The following is a 21,777-nucleotide window of genomic DNA, read 5'->3' as shown; positions in this document are numbered from 1 at the left end:
TTATCTGGTGTCATGCTCCTGGATTATTCAGAAATGTAACTATAGCCTTTTATTTTACGGCACTTATTTATTTTACTACAGATTTTATCAAAGCCAAATACTGTCCAAAAGGGGCGACTGGGAAAGAAGAGAAACAGGTCAATACAAGGTTAGATTCAATCTTTATATTCTTTCCCCATTTTGCCTTCATTTTCCTTTTCCTGTTTTAATTTTTCTATTTTTCTATTCTCAGATCATCAAGGGTTTCTGAAAGCAAACACCAGTCAGTTTGTTGAAAATATAAAGAACATTGATCAAATCATTGACGATCTTGACTTGCACAATGAATCAGTTGCAAATGTGCGAGCGAATCCAACACGCCGGATGAAGATGAGGGAACTGCTGGACTGTGTGATGAAGATGAGGGAACTGCTTGACTGTGTGAATTGTGAAAGCATTGCCAAGGACCTGGTCATTGATTTGTGCAAGCCCATCATCAAAATGTTTTAACATATCGTTAATTTCAATTGTTTGATAAATTATCTAACGATTATACCTAACTATCAACAGTTATATGTGAAACGAGCTCAGTCGCATTAGAGATGGATTCTTGTTTATATTGAACCGCATGTTTAACAGCGCTAGTGTTTTAAATTGTTTACCGCGGTTTCATTTTGAACAACACTATCGTAACACTTATCGTATCGCCGGGTGTGATTATAATGTTTTGTATGGTGTTTTTCTTTACACTTTCCCCCTGGATATCTGGTTCCTACAGTTAGCGGTAATGTTAGTCAACTCTATGTCTTCTCTTTGTTCATATTTGACAGTATTCGCATGAATTGGCGTGATTTAATAAAATGACGGTTTAAACCATCATCTTCGCTTGAGACATTTACATTATATTTTATGGTTTACAGTATATTTTACAGTATTTTACAGTATATTATACCATCCTAGTTTTAAATAGCGCTTAAATGTATATTTTACCCCTTTATGCGGCTACAGAACACCGCACAAGGATCTCTGAAATGTTTTTTGTGTAAAACATCTATGTAGATCTATCTATGTTTTTAAAAATACACCGAAACAAAGAATGAGTTTAGTTGAATCAGGTTAACATTCTTAATTTAGTCCAAAACTATTAAGTTCAAATAATCCAATTGTTTCGTTTATTTAGGGATAGTGTTCAACAACCTTTACAAATATATCTAATAAGATAACCTTTTACAAAATCTTTACTCGGTAAAGACTCTTATTGGTTTTGTCGCATCCAATGCATCCCCAAAGTAGTTGTTTTTATAATGATTAAAACCGCTTTAATTATTATTATCATGGTCTACACTTTATGGTAAAACACTAACATATCAGAAACTCTTTTAAATATAAACATTAACATGTTTTTATCTTGCTGTTAAAACACATAAATAACGTTTTATTTCAAATGTACACCCCTATACAGCATGATGGGATGGGGAAATCCACAGGCTCACTGAAATATTTAATCTCTGAAATATTCTCATCTAGTATTTATTCATTAAATTATTAATGCGCAAGAATCAAGACTTATAATACCATTTTATTATAAAATTGTGAAACTCCAAAGCTCCGACACGGTCGCAAAGAATGATGAGTTAAGCGGTACAATCTTTTATTTCAACAGTATTTTTCTTTACAAAATGATGATAGACCGACATTAAATATACATAAAGTAGACAATAACTCCATTTATTTATGATCCAACCAGAATAGAAAGTCTCGGCACGCTACCATGTCTTGGTCTAGGGTATAGTTGACGAGGCCTTCAACTATTTCGCCAAGATCTGTTTTGGCATTTTTTGATGCCAGTGACGCACAGAGATCTGTTACAAACGTAAACATAACGAGTAATTCATCGACCGCGAATTCGTGACTAGATGCATACATCACATCCAGAACTTTTCTGAGGATTACGCCTGTCGGCTCTAGGGTGTTAAAAAACATGGGCGTCACATCGGTTCATGTCCCCACCAACCCTCTTATGACATCCATTTCTTTTTTGAGATTTGTGACACGTTTGGTGTCCCGCTCACAATCGGTTTTCCTATCGCACGCAGCATCGATGATACTGTCCATCAAGTAAACCATCTGGTCTCTAAAATGATCTTTAAACATAGAGTCTAACGTGGCCCTTAAACGACACTCTTTCCCCGTGGAGCACTCACACACCGGATGATACTTGTGTCCCGCATCGCCGGAACTCGACGGGCAGTTGTTCTCCGTCAGCTTTTACGTCGCCATCTCAGAGGTTTTTAGATTTTCAAATAGGAAACTGTTTGATGGTGAAAGTCCCCGGAATCTCTTGAGCGAGTCCTTGCAGCACAATCGTCCAGGCCTAGTGCTTTAACGCTCGGAAGCTTGTGTTTTTGACAAATGCCAAATGCTCAGACAAACAGGAACATCTGATCAATTCCTTCCACTTTTGATCAATGAGATGTTGTAGTACCCCCGCAGTCGCGTTTTTTACGATATCGAATCTGACGTCGTTGAAGCATCCGTCCGTAGCATCGAAACGGGGTTTCGTCGAAAACGTCGAAACTCTGTGTAGAGTTTATTAACCCATGCGATTGGGGTCCGCCCTCGCACCCATGGTGTGTACGGTGGGGGTCGTCATCAGGACGCCGTAAATAACCATGACCTGCATGTCGTCCGAGAGAATTCAGCCGAAAATTATTTTACGGTACTGTTCAGTTTATTTAAAAAATATTTTTCATTGAACACCGTTATATTTGTTTTCTCATTCAAAGTCATGTTGAAAGAACCTGTTTCAGTTAAGTAAACCAAAAAAAATTACTTAAGTAAATGGAGTTATTGTCTACTTTATGTATATTTAATGTCGGTCTATCATCATTTTGTAAAGAAAAATACTGTTGAAATAAAAGATTGTACCGCTTAACTCATCATTCTTTGCGACCGTGTCGGAGCTTTGGAGTTTCACAATTTTATAATAAAATGGTATTATAAGTCTTGATTCTTGCGCATTAATAATTTAATGAATAAATACTAGATGAGAATATTTCAGAGATTAAATATTTCAGTGAGCCTGTGGATTTCCCCATCCCATCATGCTGTATAGGGGTGTACATTTGAAATAAAACGTTATTTATGTGTTTTAACAGCAAGATAAAAACATGTTAATGTTTATATTTAAAAGAGTTTCTGATATGTTAGTGTTTTACCATAAAGTGTAGACCATGATAATAATAATTAAAGCGGTTTTAATCATTATAAAAACAACTACTTTGGGGATGCATTGGATGCGACAAAACCAATAAGAGTCTTTACCGAGTAAAGATTTTGTAAAAGGTTATCTTATTAGATATATTTGTAAAGGTTGTTGAACACTATCCCTAAATAAACGAAACAATTGGATTATTTGAACTTAATAGTTTTGGACTAAATTAAGAATGTTAACCTGATTCAACTAAACTCATTCTTTGTTTCGGTGTATTTTTAAAAACATAGATAGATCTACATAGATGTTTTACACAAAAAACATTTCAGAGATCCTTGTGCGGTGTTCTGTAGCCGCATAAAGGGGTAAAATATACATTTAAGCGCTATTTAAAACTAGGATGGTATAATATACTGTAAAATACTGTAAAATATACTGTAAACCATAAAATATAATGTAAATGTCTCAAGCGAAGATGATGGTTTAAACCGTCATTTTATTAAATCACGCCAATTCATGCGAATACTGTCAAATATGAACAAAGAGAAGACATAGAGTTGACTAACATTACCGCTAACTGTAGGAACCAGATATCCAGGGGGAAAGTGTAAAGAAAAACACCATACAAAACATTATAATCACACCCGGCGATACGATAAGTGTTACGATAGTGTTGTTCAAAATGAAACCGCGGTAAACAATTTAAAACACTAGCGCTGTTAAACATGCGGTTCAATATAAACAAGAATCCATCTCTAATGCGACTGAGCTCGTTTCACATATAACTGTTGATAGTTAGGTATAATCGTTAGATAATTTATCAAACAATTGAAATTAACGATATGTTAAAACATTTTGATGATGGGCTTGCACAAATCAATGACCAGGTCCTTGGCAATGCTTTCACAATTCACACAGTCAAGCAGTTCCCTCATCTTCATCACACAGTCCAGCAGTTCCCTCATCTTCATCCGGCGTGTTGGATTCGCTCGCACATTTGCAACTGATTCATTGTGCAAGTCAAGATCGTCAATGATTTGATCAATGTTCTTTATATTTTCAACAAACTGACTGGTGTTTGCTTTCAGAAACCCTTGATAATCTGAGAATATAAAAATAGAAAAATTAAAACAGGAAAAGGAAAATGAAGGCAAAATGGGGAAAGAATATAAAGATTGAATCTAACCTTGTATTGACCTGTTTCTCTTCTTTCCCAGTCGCCCCTTTTGGACAGTATTTGGCTTTGATAAAATCTGTAGTAAAATAAATAAGTGCCGTAAAATAAAAGGCTATAGTTACATTTCTGAATAATCCAGGAGCATGACACCAGATAAGATAAATTCATCATGACTTAACTTGATTCAATAGTACCAAAAATATTTCAAATTTGTACATGATACTGTTAGATCAGAATGTAACTTTCCTTAAAATTGGTCCCAAATAGTTAACTCGGACTGCTTAATTAAGATTAATTTTATACATTACATAGGCGAAAAACTGTTTTAATAGTTTTTCATGCATCACACTTACAATTTGCCGGTACATTTGATTCGTCAGAAGTTATGTTGATCTCAAAGGGGGAGCCATGAGTTAAATCAGTTATGATAGGCGAAAACACATGGCCGCCATCAGATGAAGAGATTTTGCCTGTTTACATAAAATATCTGTCAGTTCATCTGTCAATTGTTCATTTATTTTATTATTGCAACCATGAATTGAGTTAATTCGTCGCTTTGATAAAATCATCAGTAAATAAAAGGCTAATGTAGTATAGTAAAATAATCCAGGAGCATGACAAATTTGTACATGACGCTGTTAGATCAGAATGTAAATTTCCAATTGGTCCCAAATAGTTAACTCGGACTGCTTAATTAAGATTAATTTAATACATAGGCGAAACTGTTTTATTACACTTACAATGTGCCGGTACACTTGATTCGTCAGAAGTTATGTTGATCTCAAAGGAGGAGCCATGAGTTAAACCAGTTATGATAGGCGAAAACACATGGCCACCATCAGATGAAGAGATTTTGCCTGTTTACATAAAATATCTGTCATTTCATCTGTTAATTGTTCATTATACACCCAATAGAGTACCTGCCCCCTTTTTCACAGTCGCTGGTTACCGGAAGTGTTTTTACTTCCAGAAAACGCCTGTTGCACTCTATAATGTTTCTCATTAAAAATAAATATAAACCACACTAACATGTTACTTGGATGTCCGGTTGTCCTGCAGTGTTTGCTGTCTCTAGAGAGAGAGAGAAAAGGAAAGACCATGTTATTTTAAATGGAAAAAATCATGCAATCATCCTATAGGCAGTAACGCAGTTCATTACAGTACAATGATGAAGTTTACAGTTCTTTTCCATTCAGGGGAGCATAATATCATAAATATTGAACCATCTGAAAGAAGACGCTTGACAGTGTCCCAGCGTCAGAATGTATAACTAAATTATGAGAATGTGAAAAACGCTAGGCTATATAAATAGCTTTGACTTAACTTTTATATATTTTGGTTATCACATTGTGCCATTCATATTTACAGCTTACATTTTAAACAATTTTATCATGCAAAGTGCTAAAAGTTAAAATCAAAGACAAAGTAAAGGAAGAATTAAAAAGTAGCCTACCGAAATTTAAAAAGTAAGTAACTGAAGAGGAATAAAATACAGATTAAATAATTAGATAGGCCTATGCACATATAACCATGTTTGACTCAAATAATCTAAATAAGATTTAAAACTGAATAAAAACCAAAACATTTATTTTAAAAGTCCTTTATGGAAACCCCGCAGCGGCCAACTACAGTAAAATGTGCTTGGATGGGGGGGAAATATATATATATATATATATATATATATATATATATATATATATATATTTCTGAAACATATATGATGCCAAAAACATTTGATATAGAACATATAACAATGTGTAAGAGCAACAAAGCATGCTAGAGGGTAAGCTAAACAGCAATAGTACGTTTAAAACACTAATGAATTATACCGTCTTTTCCTTATGTATAAACAATCTTTTTAAATAAAACACCGTAGCATAAATGAATTATAGAGACAATACTCACTTTTAGACATGTCTTTTGATGAGGTGGTAAGAGGAGTGAGGGTGCAAAAGTTTTTGGTCCAGAAATGATTTGTCTTGACTTTTTATAAAGAAGAGGCTGGGCAAAATACTCTTGGAAAACGTCAGAGCTGCGTGTCCACAATGTTCTTTCAGTTTTTTTTTTTTTTTTTTTTCAGGTTACACATGGCAATAAATTACTATAGCCGCTTAAGGACTAAATTGTTGGGTCTTTAACAAAAAGCCTCCAAAATGGAGGAGGTCAAAGGGCATGTTTTCCTGCTATATAGTATCATCAGCTGCTCTCCCAAAGGCTGTTCATGCAGCCTACAGACAAACTGTCGCATCAACAAATGCTAACATTTTAAAGTTCTACATATATTTTGAGTAGATAACCGATAGTATATTCTCAGTAAAGGGTTTCACCCTGTGTGTTTCCACACTGATTAAGGATAGTTTGGGAGATACAAGAAAAGTAAAAAATGATATACACCTTATACGTGCAATAGATCATGTAGCTACCATAGAAAAAGTAAGATCATGCTTTGAATTAAGAGGAGTAAAATTAAATATGCTGTGTGATGGACCAAAAAGGTACATCGCGTCTCTGAAAATGTACAGTGGTTTTCTAAATGATACAACTTAATCTAAATAAGAGCAATGTAGAGTCCTGGGATTTCTTAAAAACAAAAAAACAACAACTACAAAAAAACATTGTGACAAACTTTGACAACATGTTTCATGCGGCATGGACAAAAAATACTGTTTGAAATATTTTTGTCTTAGATACCAAAGTACGGTTTTTGCTTTATTTTTTGAACAGACGCTTTAGTAAAAATAATAGCTTAGGTTAAATTTATGTAAAATCATTTATATCATACATAAGTCTTCTAAGAAAATAAATAGAAGATACAATTTTAATAAAACGTTTAAGCTTTGATTTAAACAGTCTTTTAATTTTAAAAGATCTAATTTAAGCTTTTAGGATTTTGAAATGAATTTAGTATGAATAAAACTTTGGAAAGCAGACTAACTTTACATATGCTATGAAATTGTGTCCCAGAGGCTCATCTGTCCTGTATCTCGGGGGTCATGCATTCATTTCACCCTGTAGTTTATCACTGAAGGAACCAGGAGGGCTTTGTTTATGACTTTGGATTGTTTTTATCATTGCATAAAGAACTACATCTTCGGCACTATGAAAATGTAAGGTAATTTTATATACTTTTTTATATAAATTCATTTAGCTAAAACTATGTTTAAATTGTTTGAATTCATTTTAGTAACATACTTGTTATTATTCTATATTTATAATCATTTAATTTAAATAAGGAGATTAGTTAATTTATGGAACTGAGTTAGTGTGAGTGCAATGTATGTAAAAACAATGTAAAGATGTTGTTTTCTGTGATGGTCGTGTTTGTGTACGGGATTAAATATGCTGTTACAGTACAAAAATCATTATGGCTATATTAATAAAAATTATACTTTAGGTCACCTTTAAATAAAATCATTACAGTAATCTTCAAAAGATAAATAGAAGATACGACTGTATTACAACGTTTTTATTAAGACTTTAAATAATTCATTGAATTGAATTTAAATTATCTTTTATTTTTAACATTAACTTTTAAGATTAACACTAACAAAACATCCTCAACGTCTCATACTGCTGGCTGAACACTCACACACACACACACACACACACACACACACACACACACACACACACACACACACACACACACACACACACACACACACACCTCCTCCACTCTGAATCACAGTGTGTCAAAACGCTGGTGTGGGAGAAAAACACTCGGGGATATTTTGTATCAAAACTTTAAACTTAATGCATCTTTGTAAATACATTCATACGTTATATGGACAATGATGTGTTGGGATTTACTTCTTCAACTCTCTAAAATGTAAGATGATTTTATTTTTGTTTTTAAAAGATTTTTTATAATCATTTATATACTTTTTAAAGAACAGAATGTGTTCAACTTTAGTGTAAGATATTTGTAAATGACTAAAATTTATAACCATTTTAAAGATCAATGTTTTTCAACTCTAGTGTAAAATATGTGAAATTATTAGAAAAACTTTTTCTCACTATACCCATTTATATAGCGTGCTCAGGAATGCCAGGATATCCGGTGTCACACAGACACACATTTAACTCAAAGACTGTCAAAATGCAAGGGGTGTGAGAGGGAATCACTCGGGGAACTTTTCAACTTTTCAACTTTAACCCAATTCTCTGAAACAGTAAGATGATTTTATTTTTGTAAACCCATTCATAACCTGTATGTATCTCTAAAACATGGAGGATGATTTTTATTTTGAAAAAAAATATTTTCTATACTTTTAAAGAATAGAATGTGTTTCAACTTTAGTGTAAGATATTTGTGAATGACTAAATGTACATTTCATTTATATACTTTTAAAGAACAGTATGATTTTTCAACTTTAGTTAGTATGAAAAATATTATATTTCTAAATGTAGGCTACATGTTTTTCAACTTTAGTGTAAGGTATTTGGCATTATTAGAAAAAATATATTTTTCTCACTATACCCATTTATATAGCATACCCAGGAATGCCAGGATATCATGTGTCACACAGACACACATTTAGCTCAAAGACTGTCAAAATGCAAGGAGTGTGAGAGAAACGCACATGGGGGCTTTTTTCACCATAGTGAAACGGTGAGATGATTTTATTTTTTAAATACTTGGATCAGTAAGATATTTATTTTAAAGGAATGAATGTTTTTCAAATCTACTTTAGTGTAAGGTATTTGTAAATGACTAAATGTACATTTCATTTATATACTTTTAAAGAACAGAATGTGTTTCAACTTTAGTTACTGGAAGATATTTTCTCACTATCCCCATTTATATAGCGTGCTCAGGAATGCCAGGATATCGGATGACACGCACACACTCACAGACAGACGCACACACACACACAGTGCGGAGACTGACAACTTTAATCCAATTCTTCACCATAGTGAAACGGTAAAATGATTTTACTTTTGTAATTCTAATCTATTCTAATCTATATGCGACATTAGAAAAATTATTTTCTCACCCCGACACGATGGGGATTTCCCACACCAAGAAGTTATTTCCCCCCGGGGTCAATAGGTCAAAATCAATGGGGCAAAGACAACTGGCAAAGACAACTGGCAACTTCATATATCATACAAAAGTCAATAGGGCAAAGACAACTGTCAACTTGATCGATCGATAGGTCAAAGGTTAATCCCTACATTAAAGGACCTCCGGAACATCCTCCGGAATGTACTGTCAACTTGATCGATCGATAGGTCAAAGGTTAATCCCTACATTAAAGGACCTCCGGAACATCCTCCGGAATGTACTGTCAACTTGATCGATCGATAGGTCAAAGGTTAATCCCTAAATTAAGCGACCTCCGGAACAACCCCTCCGGAAGGTCAAAGGTTAATCCCTACATCAAAGGACCTCCGGAACATCCTCCGGAAGGTCAAAGGTTAGCCCCGCCCACCTGTCAATCATAGGGTCATAAATCATTTTGACATAAGCCGAATCGTAATACTACTAGCCATTATTGTCAGAATAGATGGCATCAAAAGTGAGTACGTCAAAACTGTGTCCAAATACAAAGAATATTGCACCCGGTTTAAATTATATTCTTATAGAAGACAATTTTTAAAGAAATCATTGTTCTTTCGCAGTGTTTTAGCTCTCATTGTAGAAATAAGAAAAAGTCAAAGATGGAATGGTAACTCCGACTTGTCATAAAATATCACTGATTCCGACCTTTAAATTACAGCGATGTTTTTAAATGTTTTGTATACTGTATCTTCTCGTGGTATATTTGTTTCCCTCTCAGGGTGAAAAGACGGCATCATATCTTTGCGGCATCATATTTGCTGTGATAGGTCCATAACAGTGCGTTTTTACCTGTCCTTTTCATTATTTAAATTATTGTAGAAAGATTTAGACAGTGGTGAGCCTGCATTAAAGGCAGGGTAGGGAGAATTCCCCAAAAAATACTTCTTTCCAAAGTTGTTTAAACTGTCTTTATATATCAATACATAATTAAAATGTAAGTAATCTGGAAAAGAAACTATAAAAATCGAGTGTCTGTAGTCCTCTCAGGACTGCAATAAACACAGCTCATTATTCCATTAACTCCCACCCCTCCCTTCTCGGCTCCTTCCAAAGCCACGCCCCCAAAACACATGAACGCGCGATCCCGGCCGTTCACTCAGCTGGAAGAGTCGGACGCGTTTACCAGCGCCGAGCAGAGAGGAGCGCAGTGCATGTAGTGACATGTCCGAATCACAAGTAATACAATAACTAACTTTATCAGTATGAATGTAAACAATTAACATGGCTGTTAGTACTCACTATCAAGCTCGCACATCGATACTGTTAAAGTTTAAAATATTTTACTAGCTCGTAACCGAATCAAACTCAATATAAGGCAAAGCTATAAATAGCTTCATTGATACACGTTTGCCGTTACTATCAGTTACACTGTGATGAAGGTGAATTTGTAAGATTCATAACATAAGATTGTTTACAGATAAACTGAGTAACATACACTCAAACACCTTCTCACAACTGCATTGCAGACACAAGATAATATAACACACAACATATATTGTATAACACATACAGATACAACATAAATACATAGGTAAACATATGTAGAGCTTATAACAACAAACCAAACGTGAAAAAACGGAGCAGGTAGAGTTCACGGTGAACATAGGAACAAAGTTTTGGCAGAGGGTAAAGCTAGGTATAAAAATAGATCCCCTAAACTTTTTAACCTAAAGTTAGATTTGGGGAAATTAAACAAAACAGCTTTCAACTGCAGATAGGCCTATTGCTTATTTATCGTCTCAACCCTGGCTCACTAACAGTAACGTTAACGTTATACCAGTCGACACCAAAGTTACACTGTCATAGCTAAGCCAGTGTAACGTTAGTTATACTACGTAACGTTAGGTAGCTATATTAGGTAGCTACATGTGCTAGTGATACATGCTTCATGAAAAAATAAATGCCATCAAAATGAAAACAGCAAGATTACCTGTCCAGCAGAAATAAAGCCATCATGGAGTCACTTTTCAGCCCCTTGAGATCACTCAGTTGTCGCCACCGCTGGCAAGCCACGCCGATATTGACTCTCCTATGATTTCTTTATTTATCCAAAGACTTTTTGTTCATAGCCTTTTCGAATACTGTCTTCCTTTTTTTAACTTGTTTGACTTCGCTGCCTCTATATGCAGGTACTGAGAATTTTGACTGTTCTTTCTCTGCCATAATTGTTGTTACTAGCTTCCGTGCCTCTTCAAACGGGTGCGCGCATTTGGGCTGCTCCTGTATCAGCAGAGGTGGTATCCATGGTAGCGAGGGAGAGTGACAGTCGCCCCAGCCAATCATTTCTTTCGTCCCGAATGGAATAATGATTCCAGTTTATTACAGTCCTGAGAGGACTACAGACACTCGATTTTTATAATTTCTTTTCCAGAGTACTTACATTTTAATTATGCATTGATATATAAAGACAGTTTAAACAAATTTGGAAAAAAGTATTTTTGGGGAATTCTACCTACCCTGCCTTTAACTTCAATGTTGTTTACATTTTCCCAGAAAACGACGGCTCATTCATTTAAGACAGAAGTTGAAGAGGGACCCTCAACAGTTCTGCAGCAGGTAGATCACTTTCTGTTACGTAACATTACGTACATTACAGACATTTATTCAGTGGAAAATTTTTAAGTATTTTTAAGTGTCTGCGTATTTGTTTTTGATTTTGTAAGCACTTTGAGATTTGATGTCAAATGTTTAGTGCATTATAAATAAAATTCATCATCATCATCATCAATTCATTTGAATGTTTGAATACATAAATATTTTTTTCTCATTTTAACAGGAAGTCGAAGAGAATACACACACTTTTACTTTTCGTTTAAACTGAGACATATTCAGTGGTGTGTAAAACTTTCATGACTGTGCGTGAGGCTCTTAATACAATGCCAATTTTCTTGAGCGAAAAAGACAAACAGAAGAATAATCAGAAAGAAATACTCATCCAAAGATCCAATGGAAAAGATCCTAGAGCTGCTGTGACGACAGATTTCCCCTGCTGTCTTATTGAAGATGATGAGATCTTAGACATAACCTTCATCCAGAAGGATGGAAATAGTTCTACAAATCAACAAACAACTGCAGATCCTTCAGTCCTCAGTAAAAGAAGTAAACCCGAAACATTAGTCACCTTTTTGGTTGAAAAAGAAGGAGGGCCAACAGTGACATGTTTACTGAAGAGCAAAGTTACTAATGAAGCTTCAGATGCTGATGCGGCAGAAAATGTCGGGCAAAGCCAGAATCCCATCAACCCTGAGCAAAAAAAAAAACATGATGGAAACACAACAAAGTCTACCAATCCTTCAACTAAGCGGTATGTAGCTAAACCCATAGACAAATCTGAAGAGATTGCAGAAATTCTGCGTGATCAGTGTGAAGATTTATGGAAGACGGTAAAGCAGCGAGAGAAACTAAAGAACAATTCTGAGGTCCAGAAGTTTTTCAGAGAAGAATATCATAAAAGTGCTGAGAATTTCTTGGAGGTGAAGAAAGTGAGGGAGCTCTTGAGACTCTCTGACTCAGTGTGTCAGATCCGAGTCGGGGAGTCTCCCGCAGGAACCGGCTTCTTACTCTTCGACAGATTCATCCTCACTAATGCTCATGTTATTGGAGAATGTGACATTTTCTCCACGAAGACATTCACTGCAGTATTTGGATATGAATGTTTGGAAGCAAAAGAGACCAAGCACATACCGGTTAAACAACTCAAAGCTTACTTTCACGGGAAAGATGCCAGTGGCAGGCATCTTGACTATGCTCTTCTTGAATTGGATTCTGTTAATGAAATTGCAGAGTGTCCTAAATTGCTCGATTCTTACAGTCCAAACCCTCCTAACAGAGGTCAGATCTGCATTGTGGGACATCCAGGAGAAGGTGTCAAGAAAATGGACCCCTGCATCATCATTGAGAGAGACAATCGACTGGAGGCTGCAAATAAACACATATCTGAGAATAAGCATTTAATTCATGTTATGAAGGAGGTGTGCGCCGAACAGAAATGGGACTTTTTGGCATATAAAAACCAGTTTACTTATGATACTTGTTTCTTTCATGGATCTTCTGGCTCACCAGTTTTTGATGAACACTGCAAACTGATTGGCATCCACACTGGTGGCTATAAGTACAAAAAATTAATTTCTGTTATGGAATACGGCTTTACTATGCAGCCCATCCTGGATCACATCAAAGCACAGGCTAAGATAAAAGGTTTGCATGAGATTATCAATAAATTAGAAGCATACAGCAATAAAAGCAATGTGTCTGGGGCTGCAGATCAAGAGAATCAGACTGACATTGAAATGGATGATGAGGAAGAGCCCGAAGAGTCTTGAAATATCCGGACTCATTTTTTTCAATGTCATTATATGGTTTCTTTTTTTTATATATATTTTCATATATTTCATAATTTTATTAGACATGATTGTGTGTTCAAAAGCAGAGGTTACGCCCGGTTTCCATTATTTTTGACAAATCTAAAGTCGTGTATCTCACCTGCAGGTGTTTGAGAAAAGTGAACATTCTTCATTTCACAGAGACTAAAGATACAGTTGTAGTTCATTCTTTATTGTATTTTCTTTACATTGTTATTCATGTGTATTCATACATATATTCATTAACATACTCCTTTAACATAAATCTTTCACTCATTTATTCTTTATATATATATATGTTTACTTTACATTTATGTTGAGGTTTTATATTGATTTTACATTGATTTATCTTAATGTTTTGCTTTTGTTGTAAGTGATCGTGTTCCAGCTTCCACATCAATCATCTCTGAATCACACAAATACACCAAATTTTTCAATTTGACAGAATCGTAATATGAGACAAGAATACACAGCTACAATCAAATGTGTATCTCCACTACAGTAAATACATTAAGAAACATTTAGGAAAATTTCAGCAGATCACTGTCCTTAATGAGGAATTTACATGTAAATTCCATTAAATAAAACTATTATTATACCAAATACAGCTTTAATGTTTATTTCACTTACATGTATTATTCCATTTGCATGTACCTTGTGTGATTAAAGTGATATTGAGTGTCAATCATGTTGAGATGCTTCGGGAATCTTCAGTTTGTTTGTTCTGGAAAATTCTGTGAATGTCCTATAGAAGACGTAATCATAATCAATAAAAACTCTTTTGTATTTTTTACATATTAAATTACAATAAATATCCAATTCTTCGGTCCTGTGTTAAATTATTTCCTATTGAAACAGGACGTTTGCGTGGAACATGGAATAAAAGCACTTTTTGAAAATGTTTCAAATTGATGTTATAATAAAAGCAGAATTAAGGCCCGTTATACTCCCCGATATACTCACAGCGAAGTTTTTTTTTCCGTTCTTCGCTTAGGGGTAAAACAAAGTTCAAAATACGTGACCAGCGATATACTGTTAGCGAACATCTGATGCTGCCCACACTCCTGAGAGCGACGGTTAGAACAATATGCTGCACATTTTTGTCTCAATAACAAAATGTACACACAAAAAGTGAGAAAACGGCAAGCATTTTAATAAAACATAAGAAATGCATCTGATCATAGCAACATGGATATGTTTGCACGAGCTCTGCAATTCAGCACACTTTACATAATAATTAGCTTAAAATCAAGCAGCTTTACCGTATTAAACATGAAAAACTATCAGTGTCTCGTTTCATCAGAAGTACAAAGCAGTTCACGGACGCCTGAATTTGACAGACTGAACAGGACAAGATTTTAACGTAAAAGAAAATCGGAGAGTCTCTGCGCACACCTACCTATAACAATCGCAGTGTTAATTTTGGCAGCCATTTTTGATTTAGTCGTAGTCACATTTTAGTCATTTTGTCTTTCATAGATTTAGTTGACGAAAAAAGTCATTGGATTTTTGTGTCAACTTTGTCATTACTTTTAGTCAAACTGCAGTTACCGACATTAATTTTGGTAGCTATTTATACGCGGTCTTTAGAAAAAAAATGTAATTATAATTTTTCTCCCTAGGCCAATTCAATTAGGCTTATGAGAAATTTACATTAAGGTAACATGCTGTATTGACATTGCACTCTTTAGCAGTAGTACTTGTGCAATTCTACATATGCCTTTTCCTTAGTTCAGTGGATCTCCAGTTTTTTAGAGTACCGTACGCCCTGAAGCATTTGATGTCCTTCTGTGTACCCCCTTCTCTTCCACTTAGACTGCAGTCACACCTTTTTCATTAAGGGACAATATTTCCCTCCTTTAATCGATTTCTCCAGTTCATTTGTTTACCTTTATAAAATAAATAATGCTTTAAATAAAACAATGTTCAATAAATATGCAATGATGGTAAAAACGAAGTGATACTTTTAATATTAAATTAAAATGCCAGTAGGTGCCGGTAAGTCACTGTCTCTATGAGTGAGTCATCGAGTCATTCATTCAGTAACAAACTACCTAGGGGGGTTAAATGCGCTTCAAGAGGCACACACACATGCAAGGTCTCTCACCAGTGGCGGATGCAGAACGTGACAGATGGGTGGGCCTGGATTAAGTCGAGGTGGGCCTGAATCTAGGGTTTAGTATGCTATATTTATGGAGATGAGAAATAAAAACCGCACTGTACAGCTATGATCAGCTGTTCGGCCGAGCTTTCGAAGTTGTTAATACGGAAAGACCGATGCTGACCGGTTGTTTTTTGTCAAATGACCTTGCGGCACTCTCTGAAAAGTTGAGATGTTTTTCATCTCGCCGCGACATATAGGCGCGCCTGGAAAAACGAGCGCGCTGCAGCCTGCACCACATGCGTATGGCAACTGCAAGCAGTGTTGCCAGATTGGAAATGTCCAATTATCGTACCAGAAGTTCAAAATGATCTATTTGGAAGAACATTATCGTACATGACGTAAACGTGAAGAATACAGCTATTTATCCCAACATGTAGGATGGATTAGATGGAGCAGTGTTGACGTGCGGCCGGGCGACATGTGTGGTGCCTGTGTGTGTGTGTGTGTGTGTAGGCTATAGGCTACGTGCTTGCGTGCAGGCAGGTGAGCCTGCAAAATGATTCTGGGTCAGAGAGAGAAGCGGTAGGATGTGTGTTTGGACGAACGACTGAAAACTCTGAAATTATCTTACATTATGGGATTTTTTTCATTTTTGATCGTACATCGTACAGAGGTCAAAATTATCGTACAAATACGATAATTATCGTCCATCTGGCAACACTGATGGCAAGCTAAAGTATTCATAAAGCATGCGGGACGCGCGATTTGCCATAAAAGCGCGCGTTCTTAACGTGCACTTTGTGGTCACGGAAAACGCGCGCCAGAAATTTGTGGTTTTTGCATTAAAAAAATAAATAAATAATGTATGAAACTTTATTGTAAAGTGTTACCGGAATTACAACTGGAAAATTTGCGAGATGTGTCTCGAACGAAGGGATTAAGGGACTGTCCGAGGTGCTGAAATAAAAAACAGTGAACTTGAAACCCAGAGTTGTTTTTCTTTTCTTGTTACAAAAACACTTCAGAGGCATAAAAGACCTGCAGACAGAAACAATATCATTTAAATAGCAGATCACACGTCGAGGACGCACGTTTTGATGCAAAAAACGCGCGTTTCTGACGCGCATTTTCCGTGACCACAAAGCACACGTTAACAACGCGCGCTTTTATGACAAATCGCGAGTCCCTTGGCAGTCGAAACGCATGCGTTTGACGAGTCAATCAGATGCCTGACCATGTCTTTCACGACCGCGTCGCTTCCATTATGAGCCGTAGGCCTACATCTGAAATAACAAACTTGAGCGCGCAAAAAACGCGATATGTGAACGGGCCCGTCTTTGTCTTTCCAAGACACGGTGTTCATGTGAACAATGAGCCTCGTCCCCTCTCCTTGCAAGATTGTCAAAGTCTGGACAAAATATGTACAGTGACATGACATAACTGCCAGATTCAAACTGTGCGTTCGCGCGTTGTCTGGCGCTGAGCCAGAGATGGACGCGCTCAGGCTTGTCATATATCATATAAAGTGTTCGGCGGGCCGTAAATGGCCAAACTTAATTCATTATTATTATTATTATTATTATTATTATTATTATTATTATTATTATGCAAATTAAAAATTTCGTTTTTATTAATCTGATAGGGTGGGCCACCTGTCAATCTGGGTGGGCACGTGCCCACCCAGGCCCGCCCATAAATCCGCGCCTGTCTCTCACTCTCTCCCTCTCTCACAGTTCTCCTCACAATAATGACGGTAGACGTAGTCACTTCTAGATAAATGAATACAGAACCCCTATGATTACAATGACCATCATTTGAAGTGTCACAAAATTCAGAAATTATCGTACGTTATTGAATTTTTTCCATTATTGATCGTACATCATACAGAGGTCAAACATTTTCGTAAAAATAGGATAATTACTGTACGTCTGGTAACACTGGCAGTGTAGAGAGAGAGCGTGCGCATGGTTACCAGATACTATTGAAAAGATCAGGTAAAAAACGTGTTCTTTTAACAGAAAAGCTCTGACTGGGGGTTTAAATTATTGTTATCTGGCAACCATAAGCAATGGTCAATGTGCTGTCGTCTCCTTTATTTGACTAAAACAAATGGTTTTGGCCCAGTTTAATTAAAAAAAAAAAAACATTTCAGTCTTGTGTTTTTTCGTCATCGATATTGCATGTGTTTTGATATAGTCACAGTTATCGTTTAATGACGTGGGTGTCGTCTCTCATCATCTTGTAAAAAAGGTCATCAACGACCATTTTTCGTCATTTCGTCAATGCTTTTCGTTAACGAAATTAACACTGCATAATCGCCACGGACCAATGGTAGTACAAAGGTGTTTACCAGCCATGGCAAACTTTTATGGAAAGTTCGCTTTGACAAGCTGTTTCGAACTAAAAAACAAACTTCGTTTCGGCCTGATTTTGTTCGAAATTACGTCACATTAGTTCATTCTTCAATTTCGGTTGTAGTATATCGAGGACTTTAATACATTTAGTGCCTGGACTCTTCTATGTTGAGATCATTAAATCCTTAAAATAACATTTTTATATATTATTTGAACTGTATTTAGTGTGAACTGTATTATGTGACATCACGTGTTTGTGTGTTATACTCACAGGAAGCAGGTACTGTGAGGATCCTTCTATTAGATCCTGCAGAAAGGGATGCTGGGAAAGTGTGGAGAAAGCAATCTTCTCCTCATCCTTAAAACCCAACTCCTCAAACACCTTCAGCAGCTCCTGAACACACGACAACACATTAAATAAAGTCCTGAAGAGACTCAGGATCATCTGATGATCTACAGAACCACAGAATGGACACAATGATTTCACAAAATAGCTCTACATTTATGAGACTATTATGAGAGTGAATAACACATGCACACTGTTGGCTATGGTTATAATTGTTGGGTTGGCTATGTTTATGGATTTGTTAAGTATTTATGCCATCTTGCTTGCTATTTTAAATGGAAAAGTTTCTCATTTGTTTATATTTTGAATGAAAATAGTTCAAATGAAATGGGGTTTAGTTGGGCTGATGGATCTTTATAGGTTTGGATCAGAGCTGTTCTATTCTACCTCTCTGAATTCATCTCTGATCCTGCGGTTCGGCTGGAATCGGTTCAGATGTGAAGAGACGTGATCGTCTCCACGACTCAAAACTCTGAGCACATCATCAACTGACACGCCCACTTCATCAGACTCCTCCCCTCTCTCCTTATCAGACTCCACCCCTCTCTCCTCCTCTTCATCAGCCTCGACTCCAGCGCCCTCCATATACGGCACAGACTACAGCAGGAACAGTGGTTTGAACCAATACAAGACTAATTAATAAATTATGTTTGCACATTACAGTGATGACAAGTAGAAAACAATAAGCATTTAAATTTAATCATTTAGTAGACGCTTTTATCCAAAGCGATTTACTTTACATTTTCTTTCTTTTGATTTTGGTGTAAAATATGACCCCAACAAGCTCTTGACAGGTTTTGTGAAATTCACCAACAAACTTATCAGCTCAGAAGAAGAATATGTTAACTATGTCATACTGTGTGTGTTTGCGTTTGTACAGTTAACTTTGTGAGGACCAGTTTGAGTTGTAGACCATTGGAGCGAGAGTAAAGTGAGGACGTTTTGGCCAGTTCTCACTTTCTGACGCCCTTTAAAGGGGTCTTTGAGGGTTAAGACTTGGTTTTAGAGTTAAGGTTAGAATTCGGTTAGGGTTCGGCAATCAGTTGGGGTTAGGCTAGTTAGGGTAAGGGGATAGTGATTGCTTTTTATAAATGAATATCCTCACATAGATAGCCATACAAATGTGTGTGTGTGTGTGTGTGTGTGTACCTGTGTAAGTGGGCCGGTGTGTTTATAGTGCAGTGTGTGTCCGATCACGAGGCCGAGCGCTCTGGTGAAGCCCTGAGCCGGTTCAGGATGACAGCAGAAATACAGCAGCAAGCTCAGATAGTCCAACATCAGTGGAGATGAGTGTGAGCTCGCAAACATACTGAAGAAAAACTACACACATAAAGAAGGGGAAAAACATATGCATGTTCATACACAACACAGATTATATGTTCAGAACATTTTTAGTGAAATATTAGTTTCAGTGTTTCAAAGCCATCAGTATTAATGCATTTACTGTATTCAGTGATGATGCTTTACTGTTCAAAGCATTAAAGGGGTCATTCAAATCACGAGGAATCAACTTTCAGAGCTTCAGAAGTGTCCTTCTCAAAAAGGCCATTTATTGAGACTGTTCAGGAAACAATAACTCGTTCTGATCTCCAGCACCTCAGATGGATCCCAAAAGCTGAAGTCTAACAGTTTGAGAGGCACATCAATGCAGATTGTGTTGTGATCATGTTGCATTACCTTCTTAAGGTTGGCTAGTCTGTTGTAGGGCAGAGGTTCAGTTGGGTCATCCGGGACAGGAAGATCTCTTTCACTGGGAAACCACAATTCAACCTGATCATAGAACAAAACAGATGATAAACTGAACTGACAGACACATGCAAATGTAGCACAATAATATATTTGAGGCTTGCTACAATTGAATTTTAATTGTAGAAGTAGCATGCAATTGGAATAAAATTAACTGTGCAACCATATTTTCATTATAAAAATGTTGTATAGACCAGGAATTCCAGGTCAGTTATCCGATGGTATAGAGAATTATCAAAACCCCAGCGATATAGCAAACGGTTTCAATGATTTCTTTGTGAATGTTGGTCCCTCACTGGCAAAAAATATTACGAATACAGGAAAATTTACTTCTCAAATTTTTGATTTGCCATATCCTTGCTTAAATGAATTTGATCCTCCAACTTCTAATGAAGTGCTTGAAATTATATTAAAGATGAAGGACACAGCTCCAGGACATGATGAAATTAGAGCTAGTCTCATAAAGAAAGTAGTTTGCTCTTTTATTGAGCCTGTAACTTATGTTCTCTCTTTGTCACTTAAAACAGGTGTTGTACCAAGAGATTTCAAATAAGCTAAAGTAATTCCCTTGTTTAAGTCTGGGAATTCACATGTATTTAACAATTATCGACCTATTTCACTATTACCTTTCTTTTCTAAAATACTCGAAAAATTAGTTTATAAAAGGATATTAAAACACTTGACAGAAAATTTGATCTTATATGATCATCAGTATGGTTTCAGAGAGAACATGTCTACAGAAATGGCTCTTTTACAGTTTGTCAATAAAATTACAAAAAATCTGCATGAGAAAAATAACACTATTGGTATATTTGTAGACTTGTCGAAAGCATTCGACACTGTAAATCATAATATTCTTTTAGCAAAATTAGAAAATTATGGCATTAAACATATAGCCTTAACTTGGGTACAAAACTATTTGGAAGAGAGAGAGCAATTTGTTTATGTTAACAATCTGAGCTCAAATAGGAGACAACTTTTATGTGGGGTACCGCAGGGGTCCTTTTTGGGACCTCTATTATTTCTAATTTATATCAATGATTTAAGAGTTGTATGTAAAAATGTTATGCCACTCATGTTTGCAGATGATACATGTCTTCTATTATCTCATTCTAACATTGACACATTAATAAGAGAAGCAAATGAAGAATTACAAAATATTTCTAAATGGTTTAAAGTTAATCAACTCTCTCTTAATACACAAAAAACTAATTTTATGATTTTTAGTAAAAAAAAATAAAGGAGATTGCCAGGACATAGAGGTATCAATTGATGGTTTAAAAATTAGCCAAGTGAACCAAATAACATTTTTAGGTGTCATTGTCGACCAAAAACTAACTTGGAAATATCATATTCAACATGTTTGCAGAAAAATAATGAAATCTGTTGGTATACTGAGTAGAGTTCGCTCTTTAATTGATATTTCATGTA

At 35.9% G+C, this 21,777-nt stretch overlaps 2 protein-coding genes across 8 annotated transcripts in view; one reads left to right on the top strand and one right to left on the bottom strand.

Moving 5' to 3' along the window:
* spef2 (sperm flagellar 2) overlaps positions 1-21,777 on the bottom strand; it is a 112,431-nt gene that overhangs the window by 71,272 nt on the left and 19,382 nt on the right. For 6 of the 7 annotated variants that reach the window (XM_077241748.1, XM_077241751.1, XM_077241750.1 and 3 more), the window contains exons 32-36: positions 20,278-20,370; positions 19,750-19,920; positions 18,988-19,197; positions 18,526-18,648; positions 14,093-14,541 (exon numbers count right to left, since the gene is read on the bottom strand). In XM_077241748.1, the coding sequence (XP_077097863.1) occupies positions 14,482-14,541; positions 18,526-18,648; positions 18,988-19,197; positions 19,750-19,920; positions 20,278-20,370 (657 nt within the window). In that variant the 3' untranslated portion in view covers positions 14,093-14,481. Of the gene's footprint in view, positions 1-14,092; positions 14,542-18,525; positions 18,649-18,987; positions 19,198-19,749; positions 19,921-20,277; positions 20,371-21,777 lie in introns of those variants that run through there. The other variant, XM_077241749.1, reaches the window with a different exon arrangement.
* Positions 11,929-13,805, top strand: fam111b (FAM111 trypsin like peptidase B). Its single transcript, XM_077241764.1, has 2 exons — positions 11,929-11,991; positions 12,212-13,805. Exon 2 carries the CDS (start codon positions 12,285-12,287, stop codon positions 13,755-13,757), a length of 1,473 nt encoding a protein of 490 aa, XP_077097879.1. The 5' UTR covers positions 11,929-11,991; positions 12,212-12,284; the 3' UTR covers positions 13,758-13,805.

Source organism: Siphateles boraxobius, unplaced genomic scaffold (assembly GCF_051911475.1).
Source record: "Siphateles boraxobius isolate OS27281-9 unplaced genomic scaffold, OSU_SipBor_1 24, whole genome shotgun sequence".
NCBI lineage: Eukaryota > Metazoa > Chordata > Actinopteri > Cypriniformes > Leuciscidae > Siphateles > Siphateles boraxobius.
The sequence above is the reverse complement of the archived record's forward strand: the minus strand, read 5'-3'. Positions and strand labels throughout refer to the sequence as shown.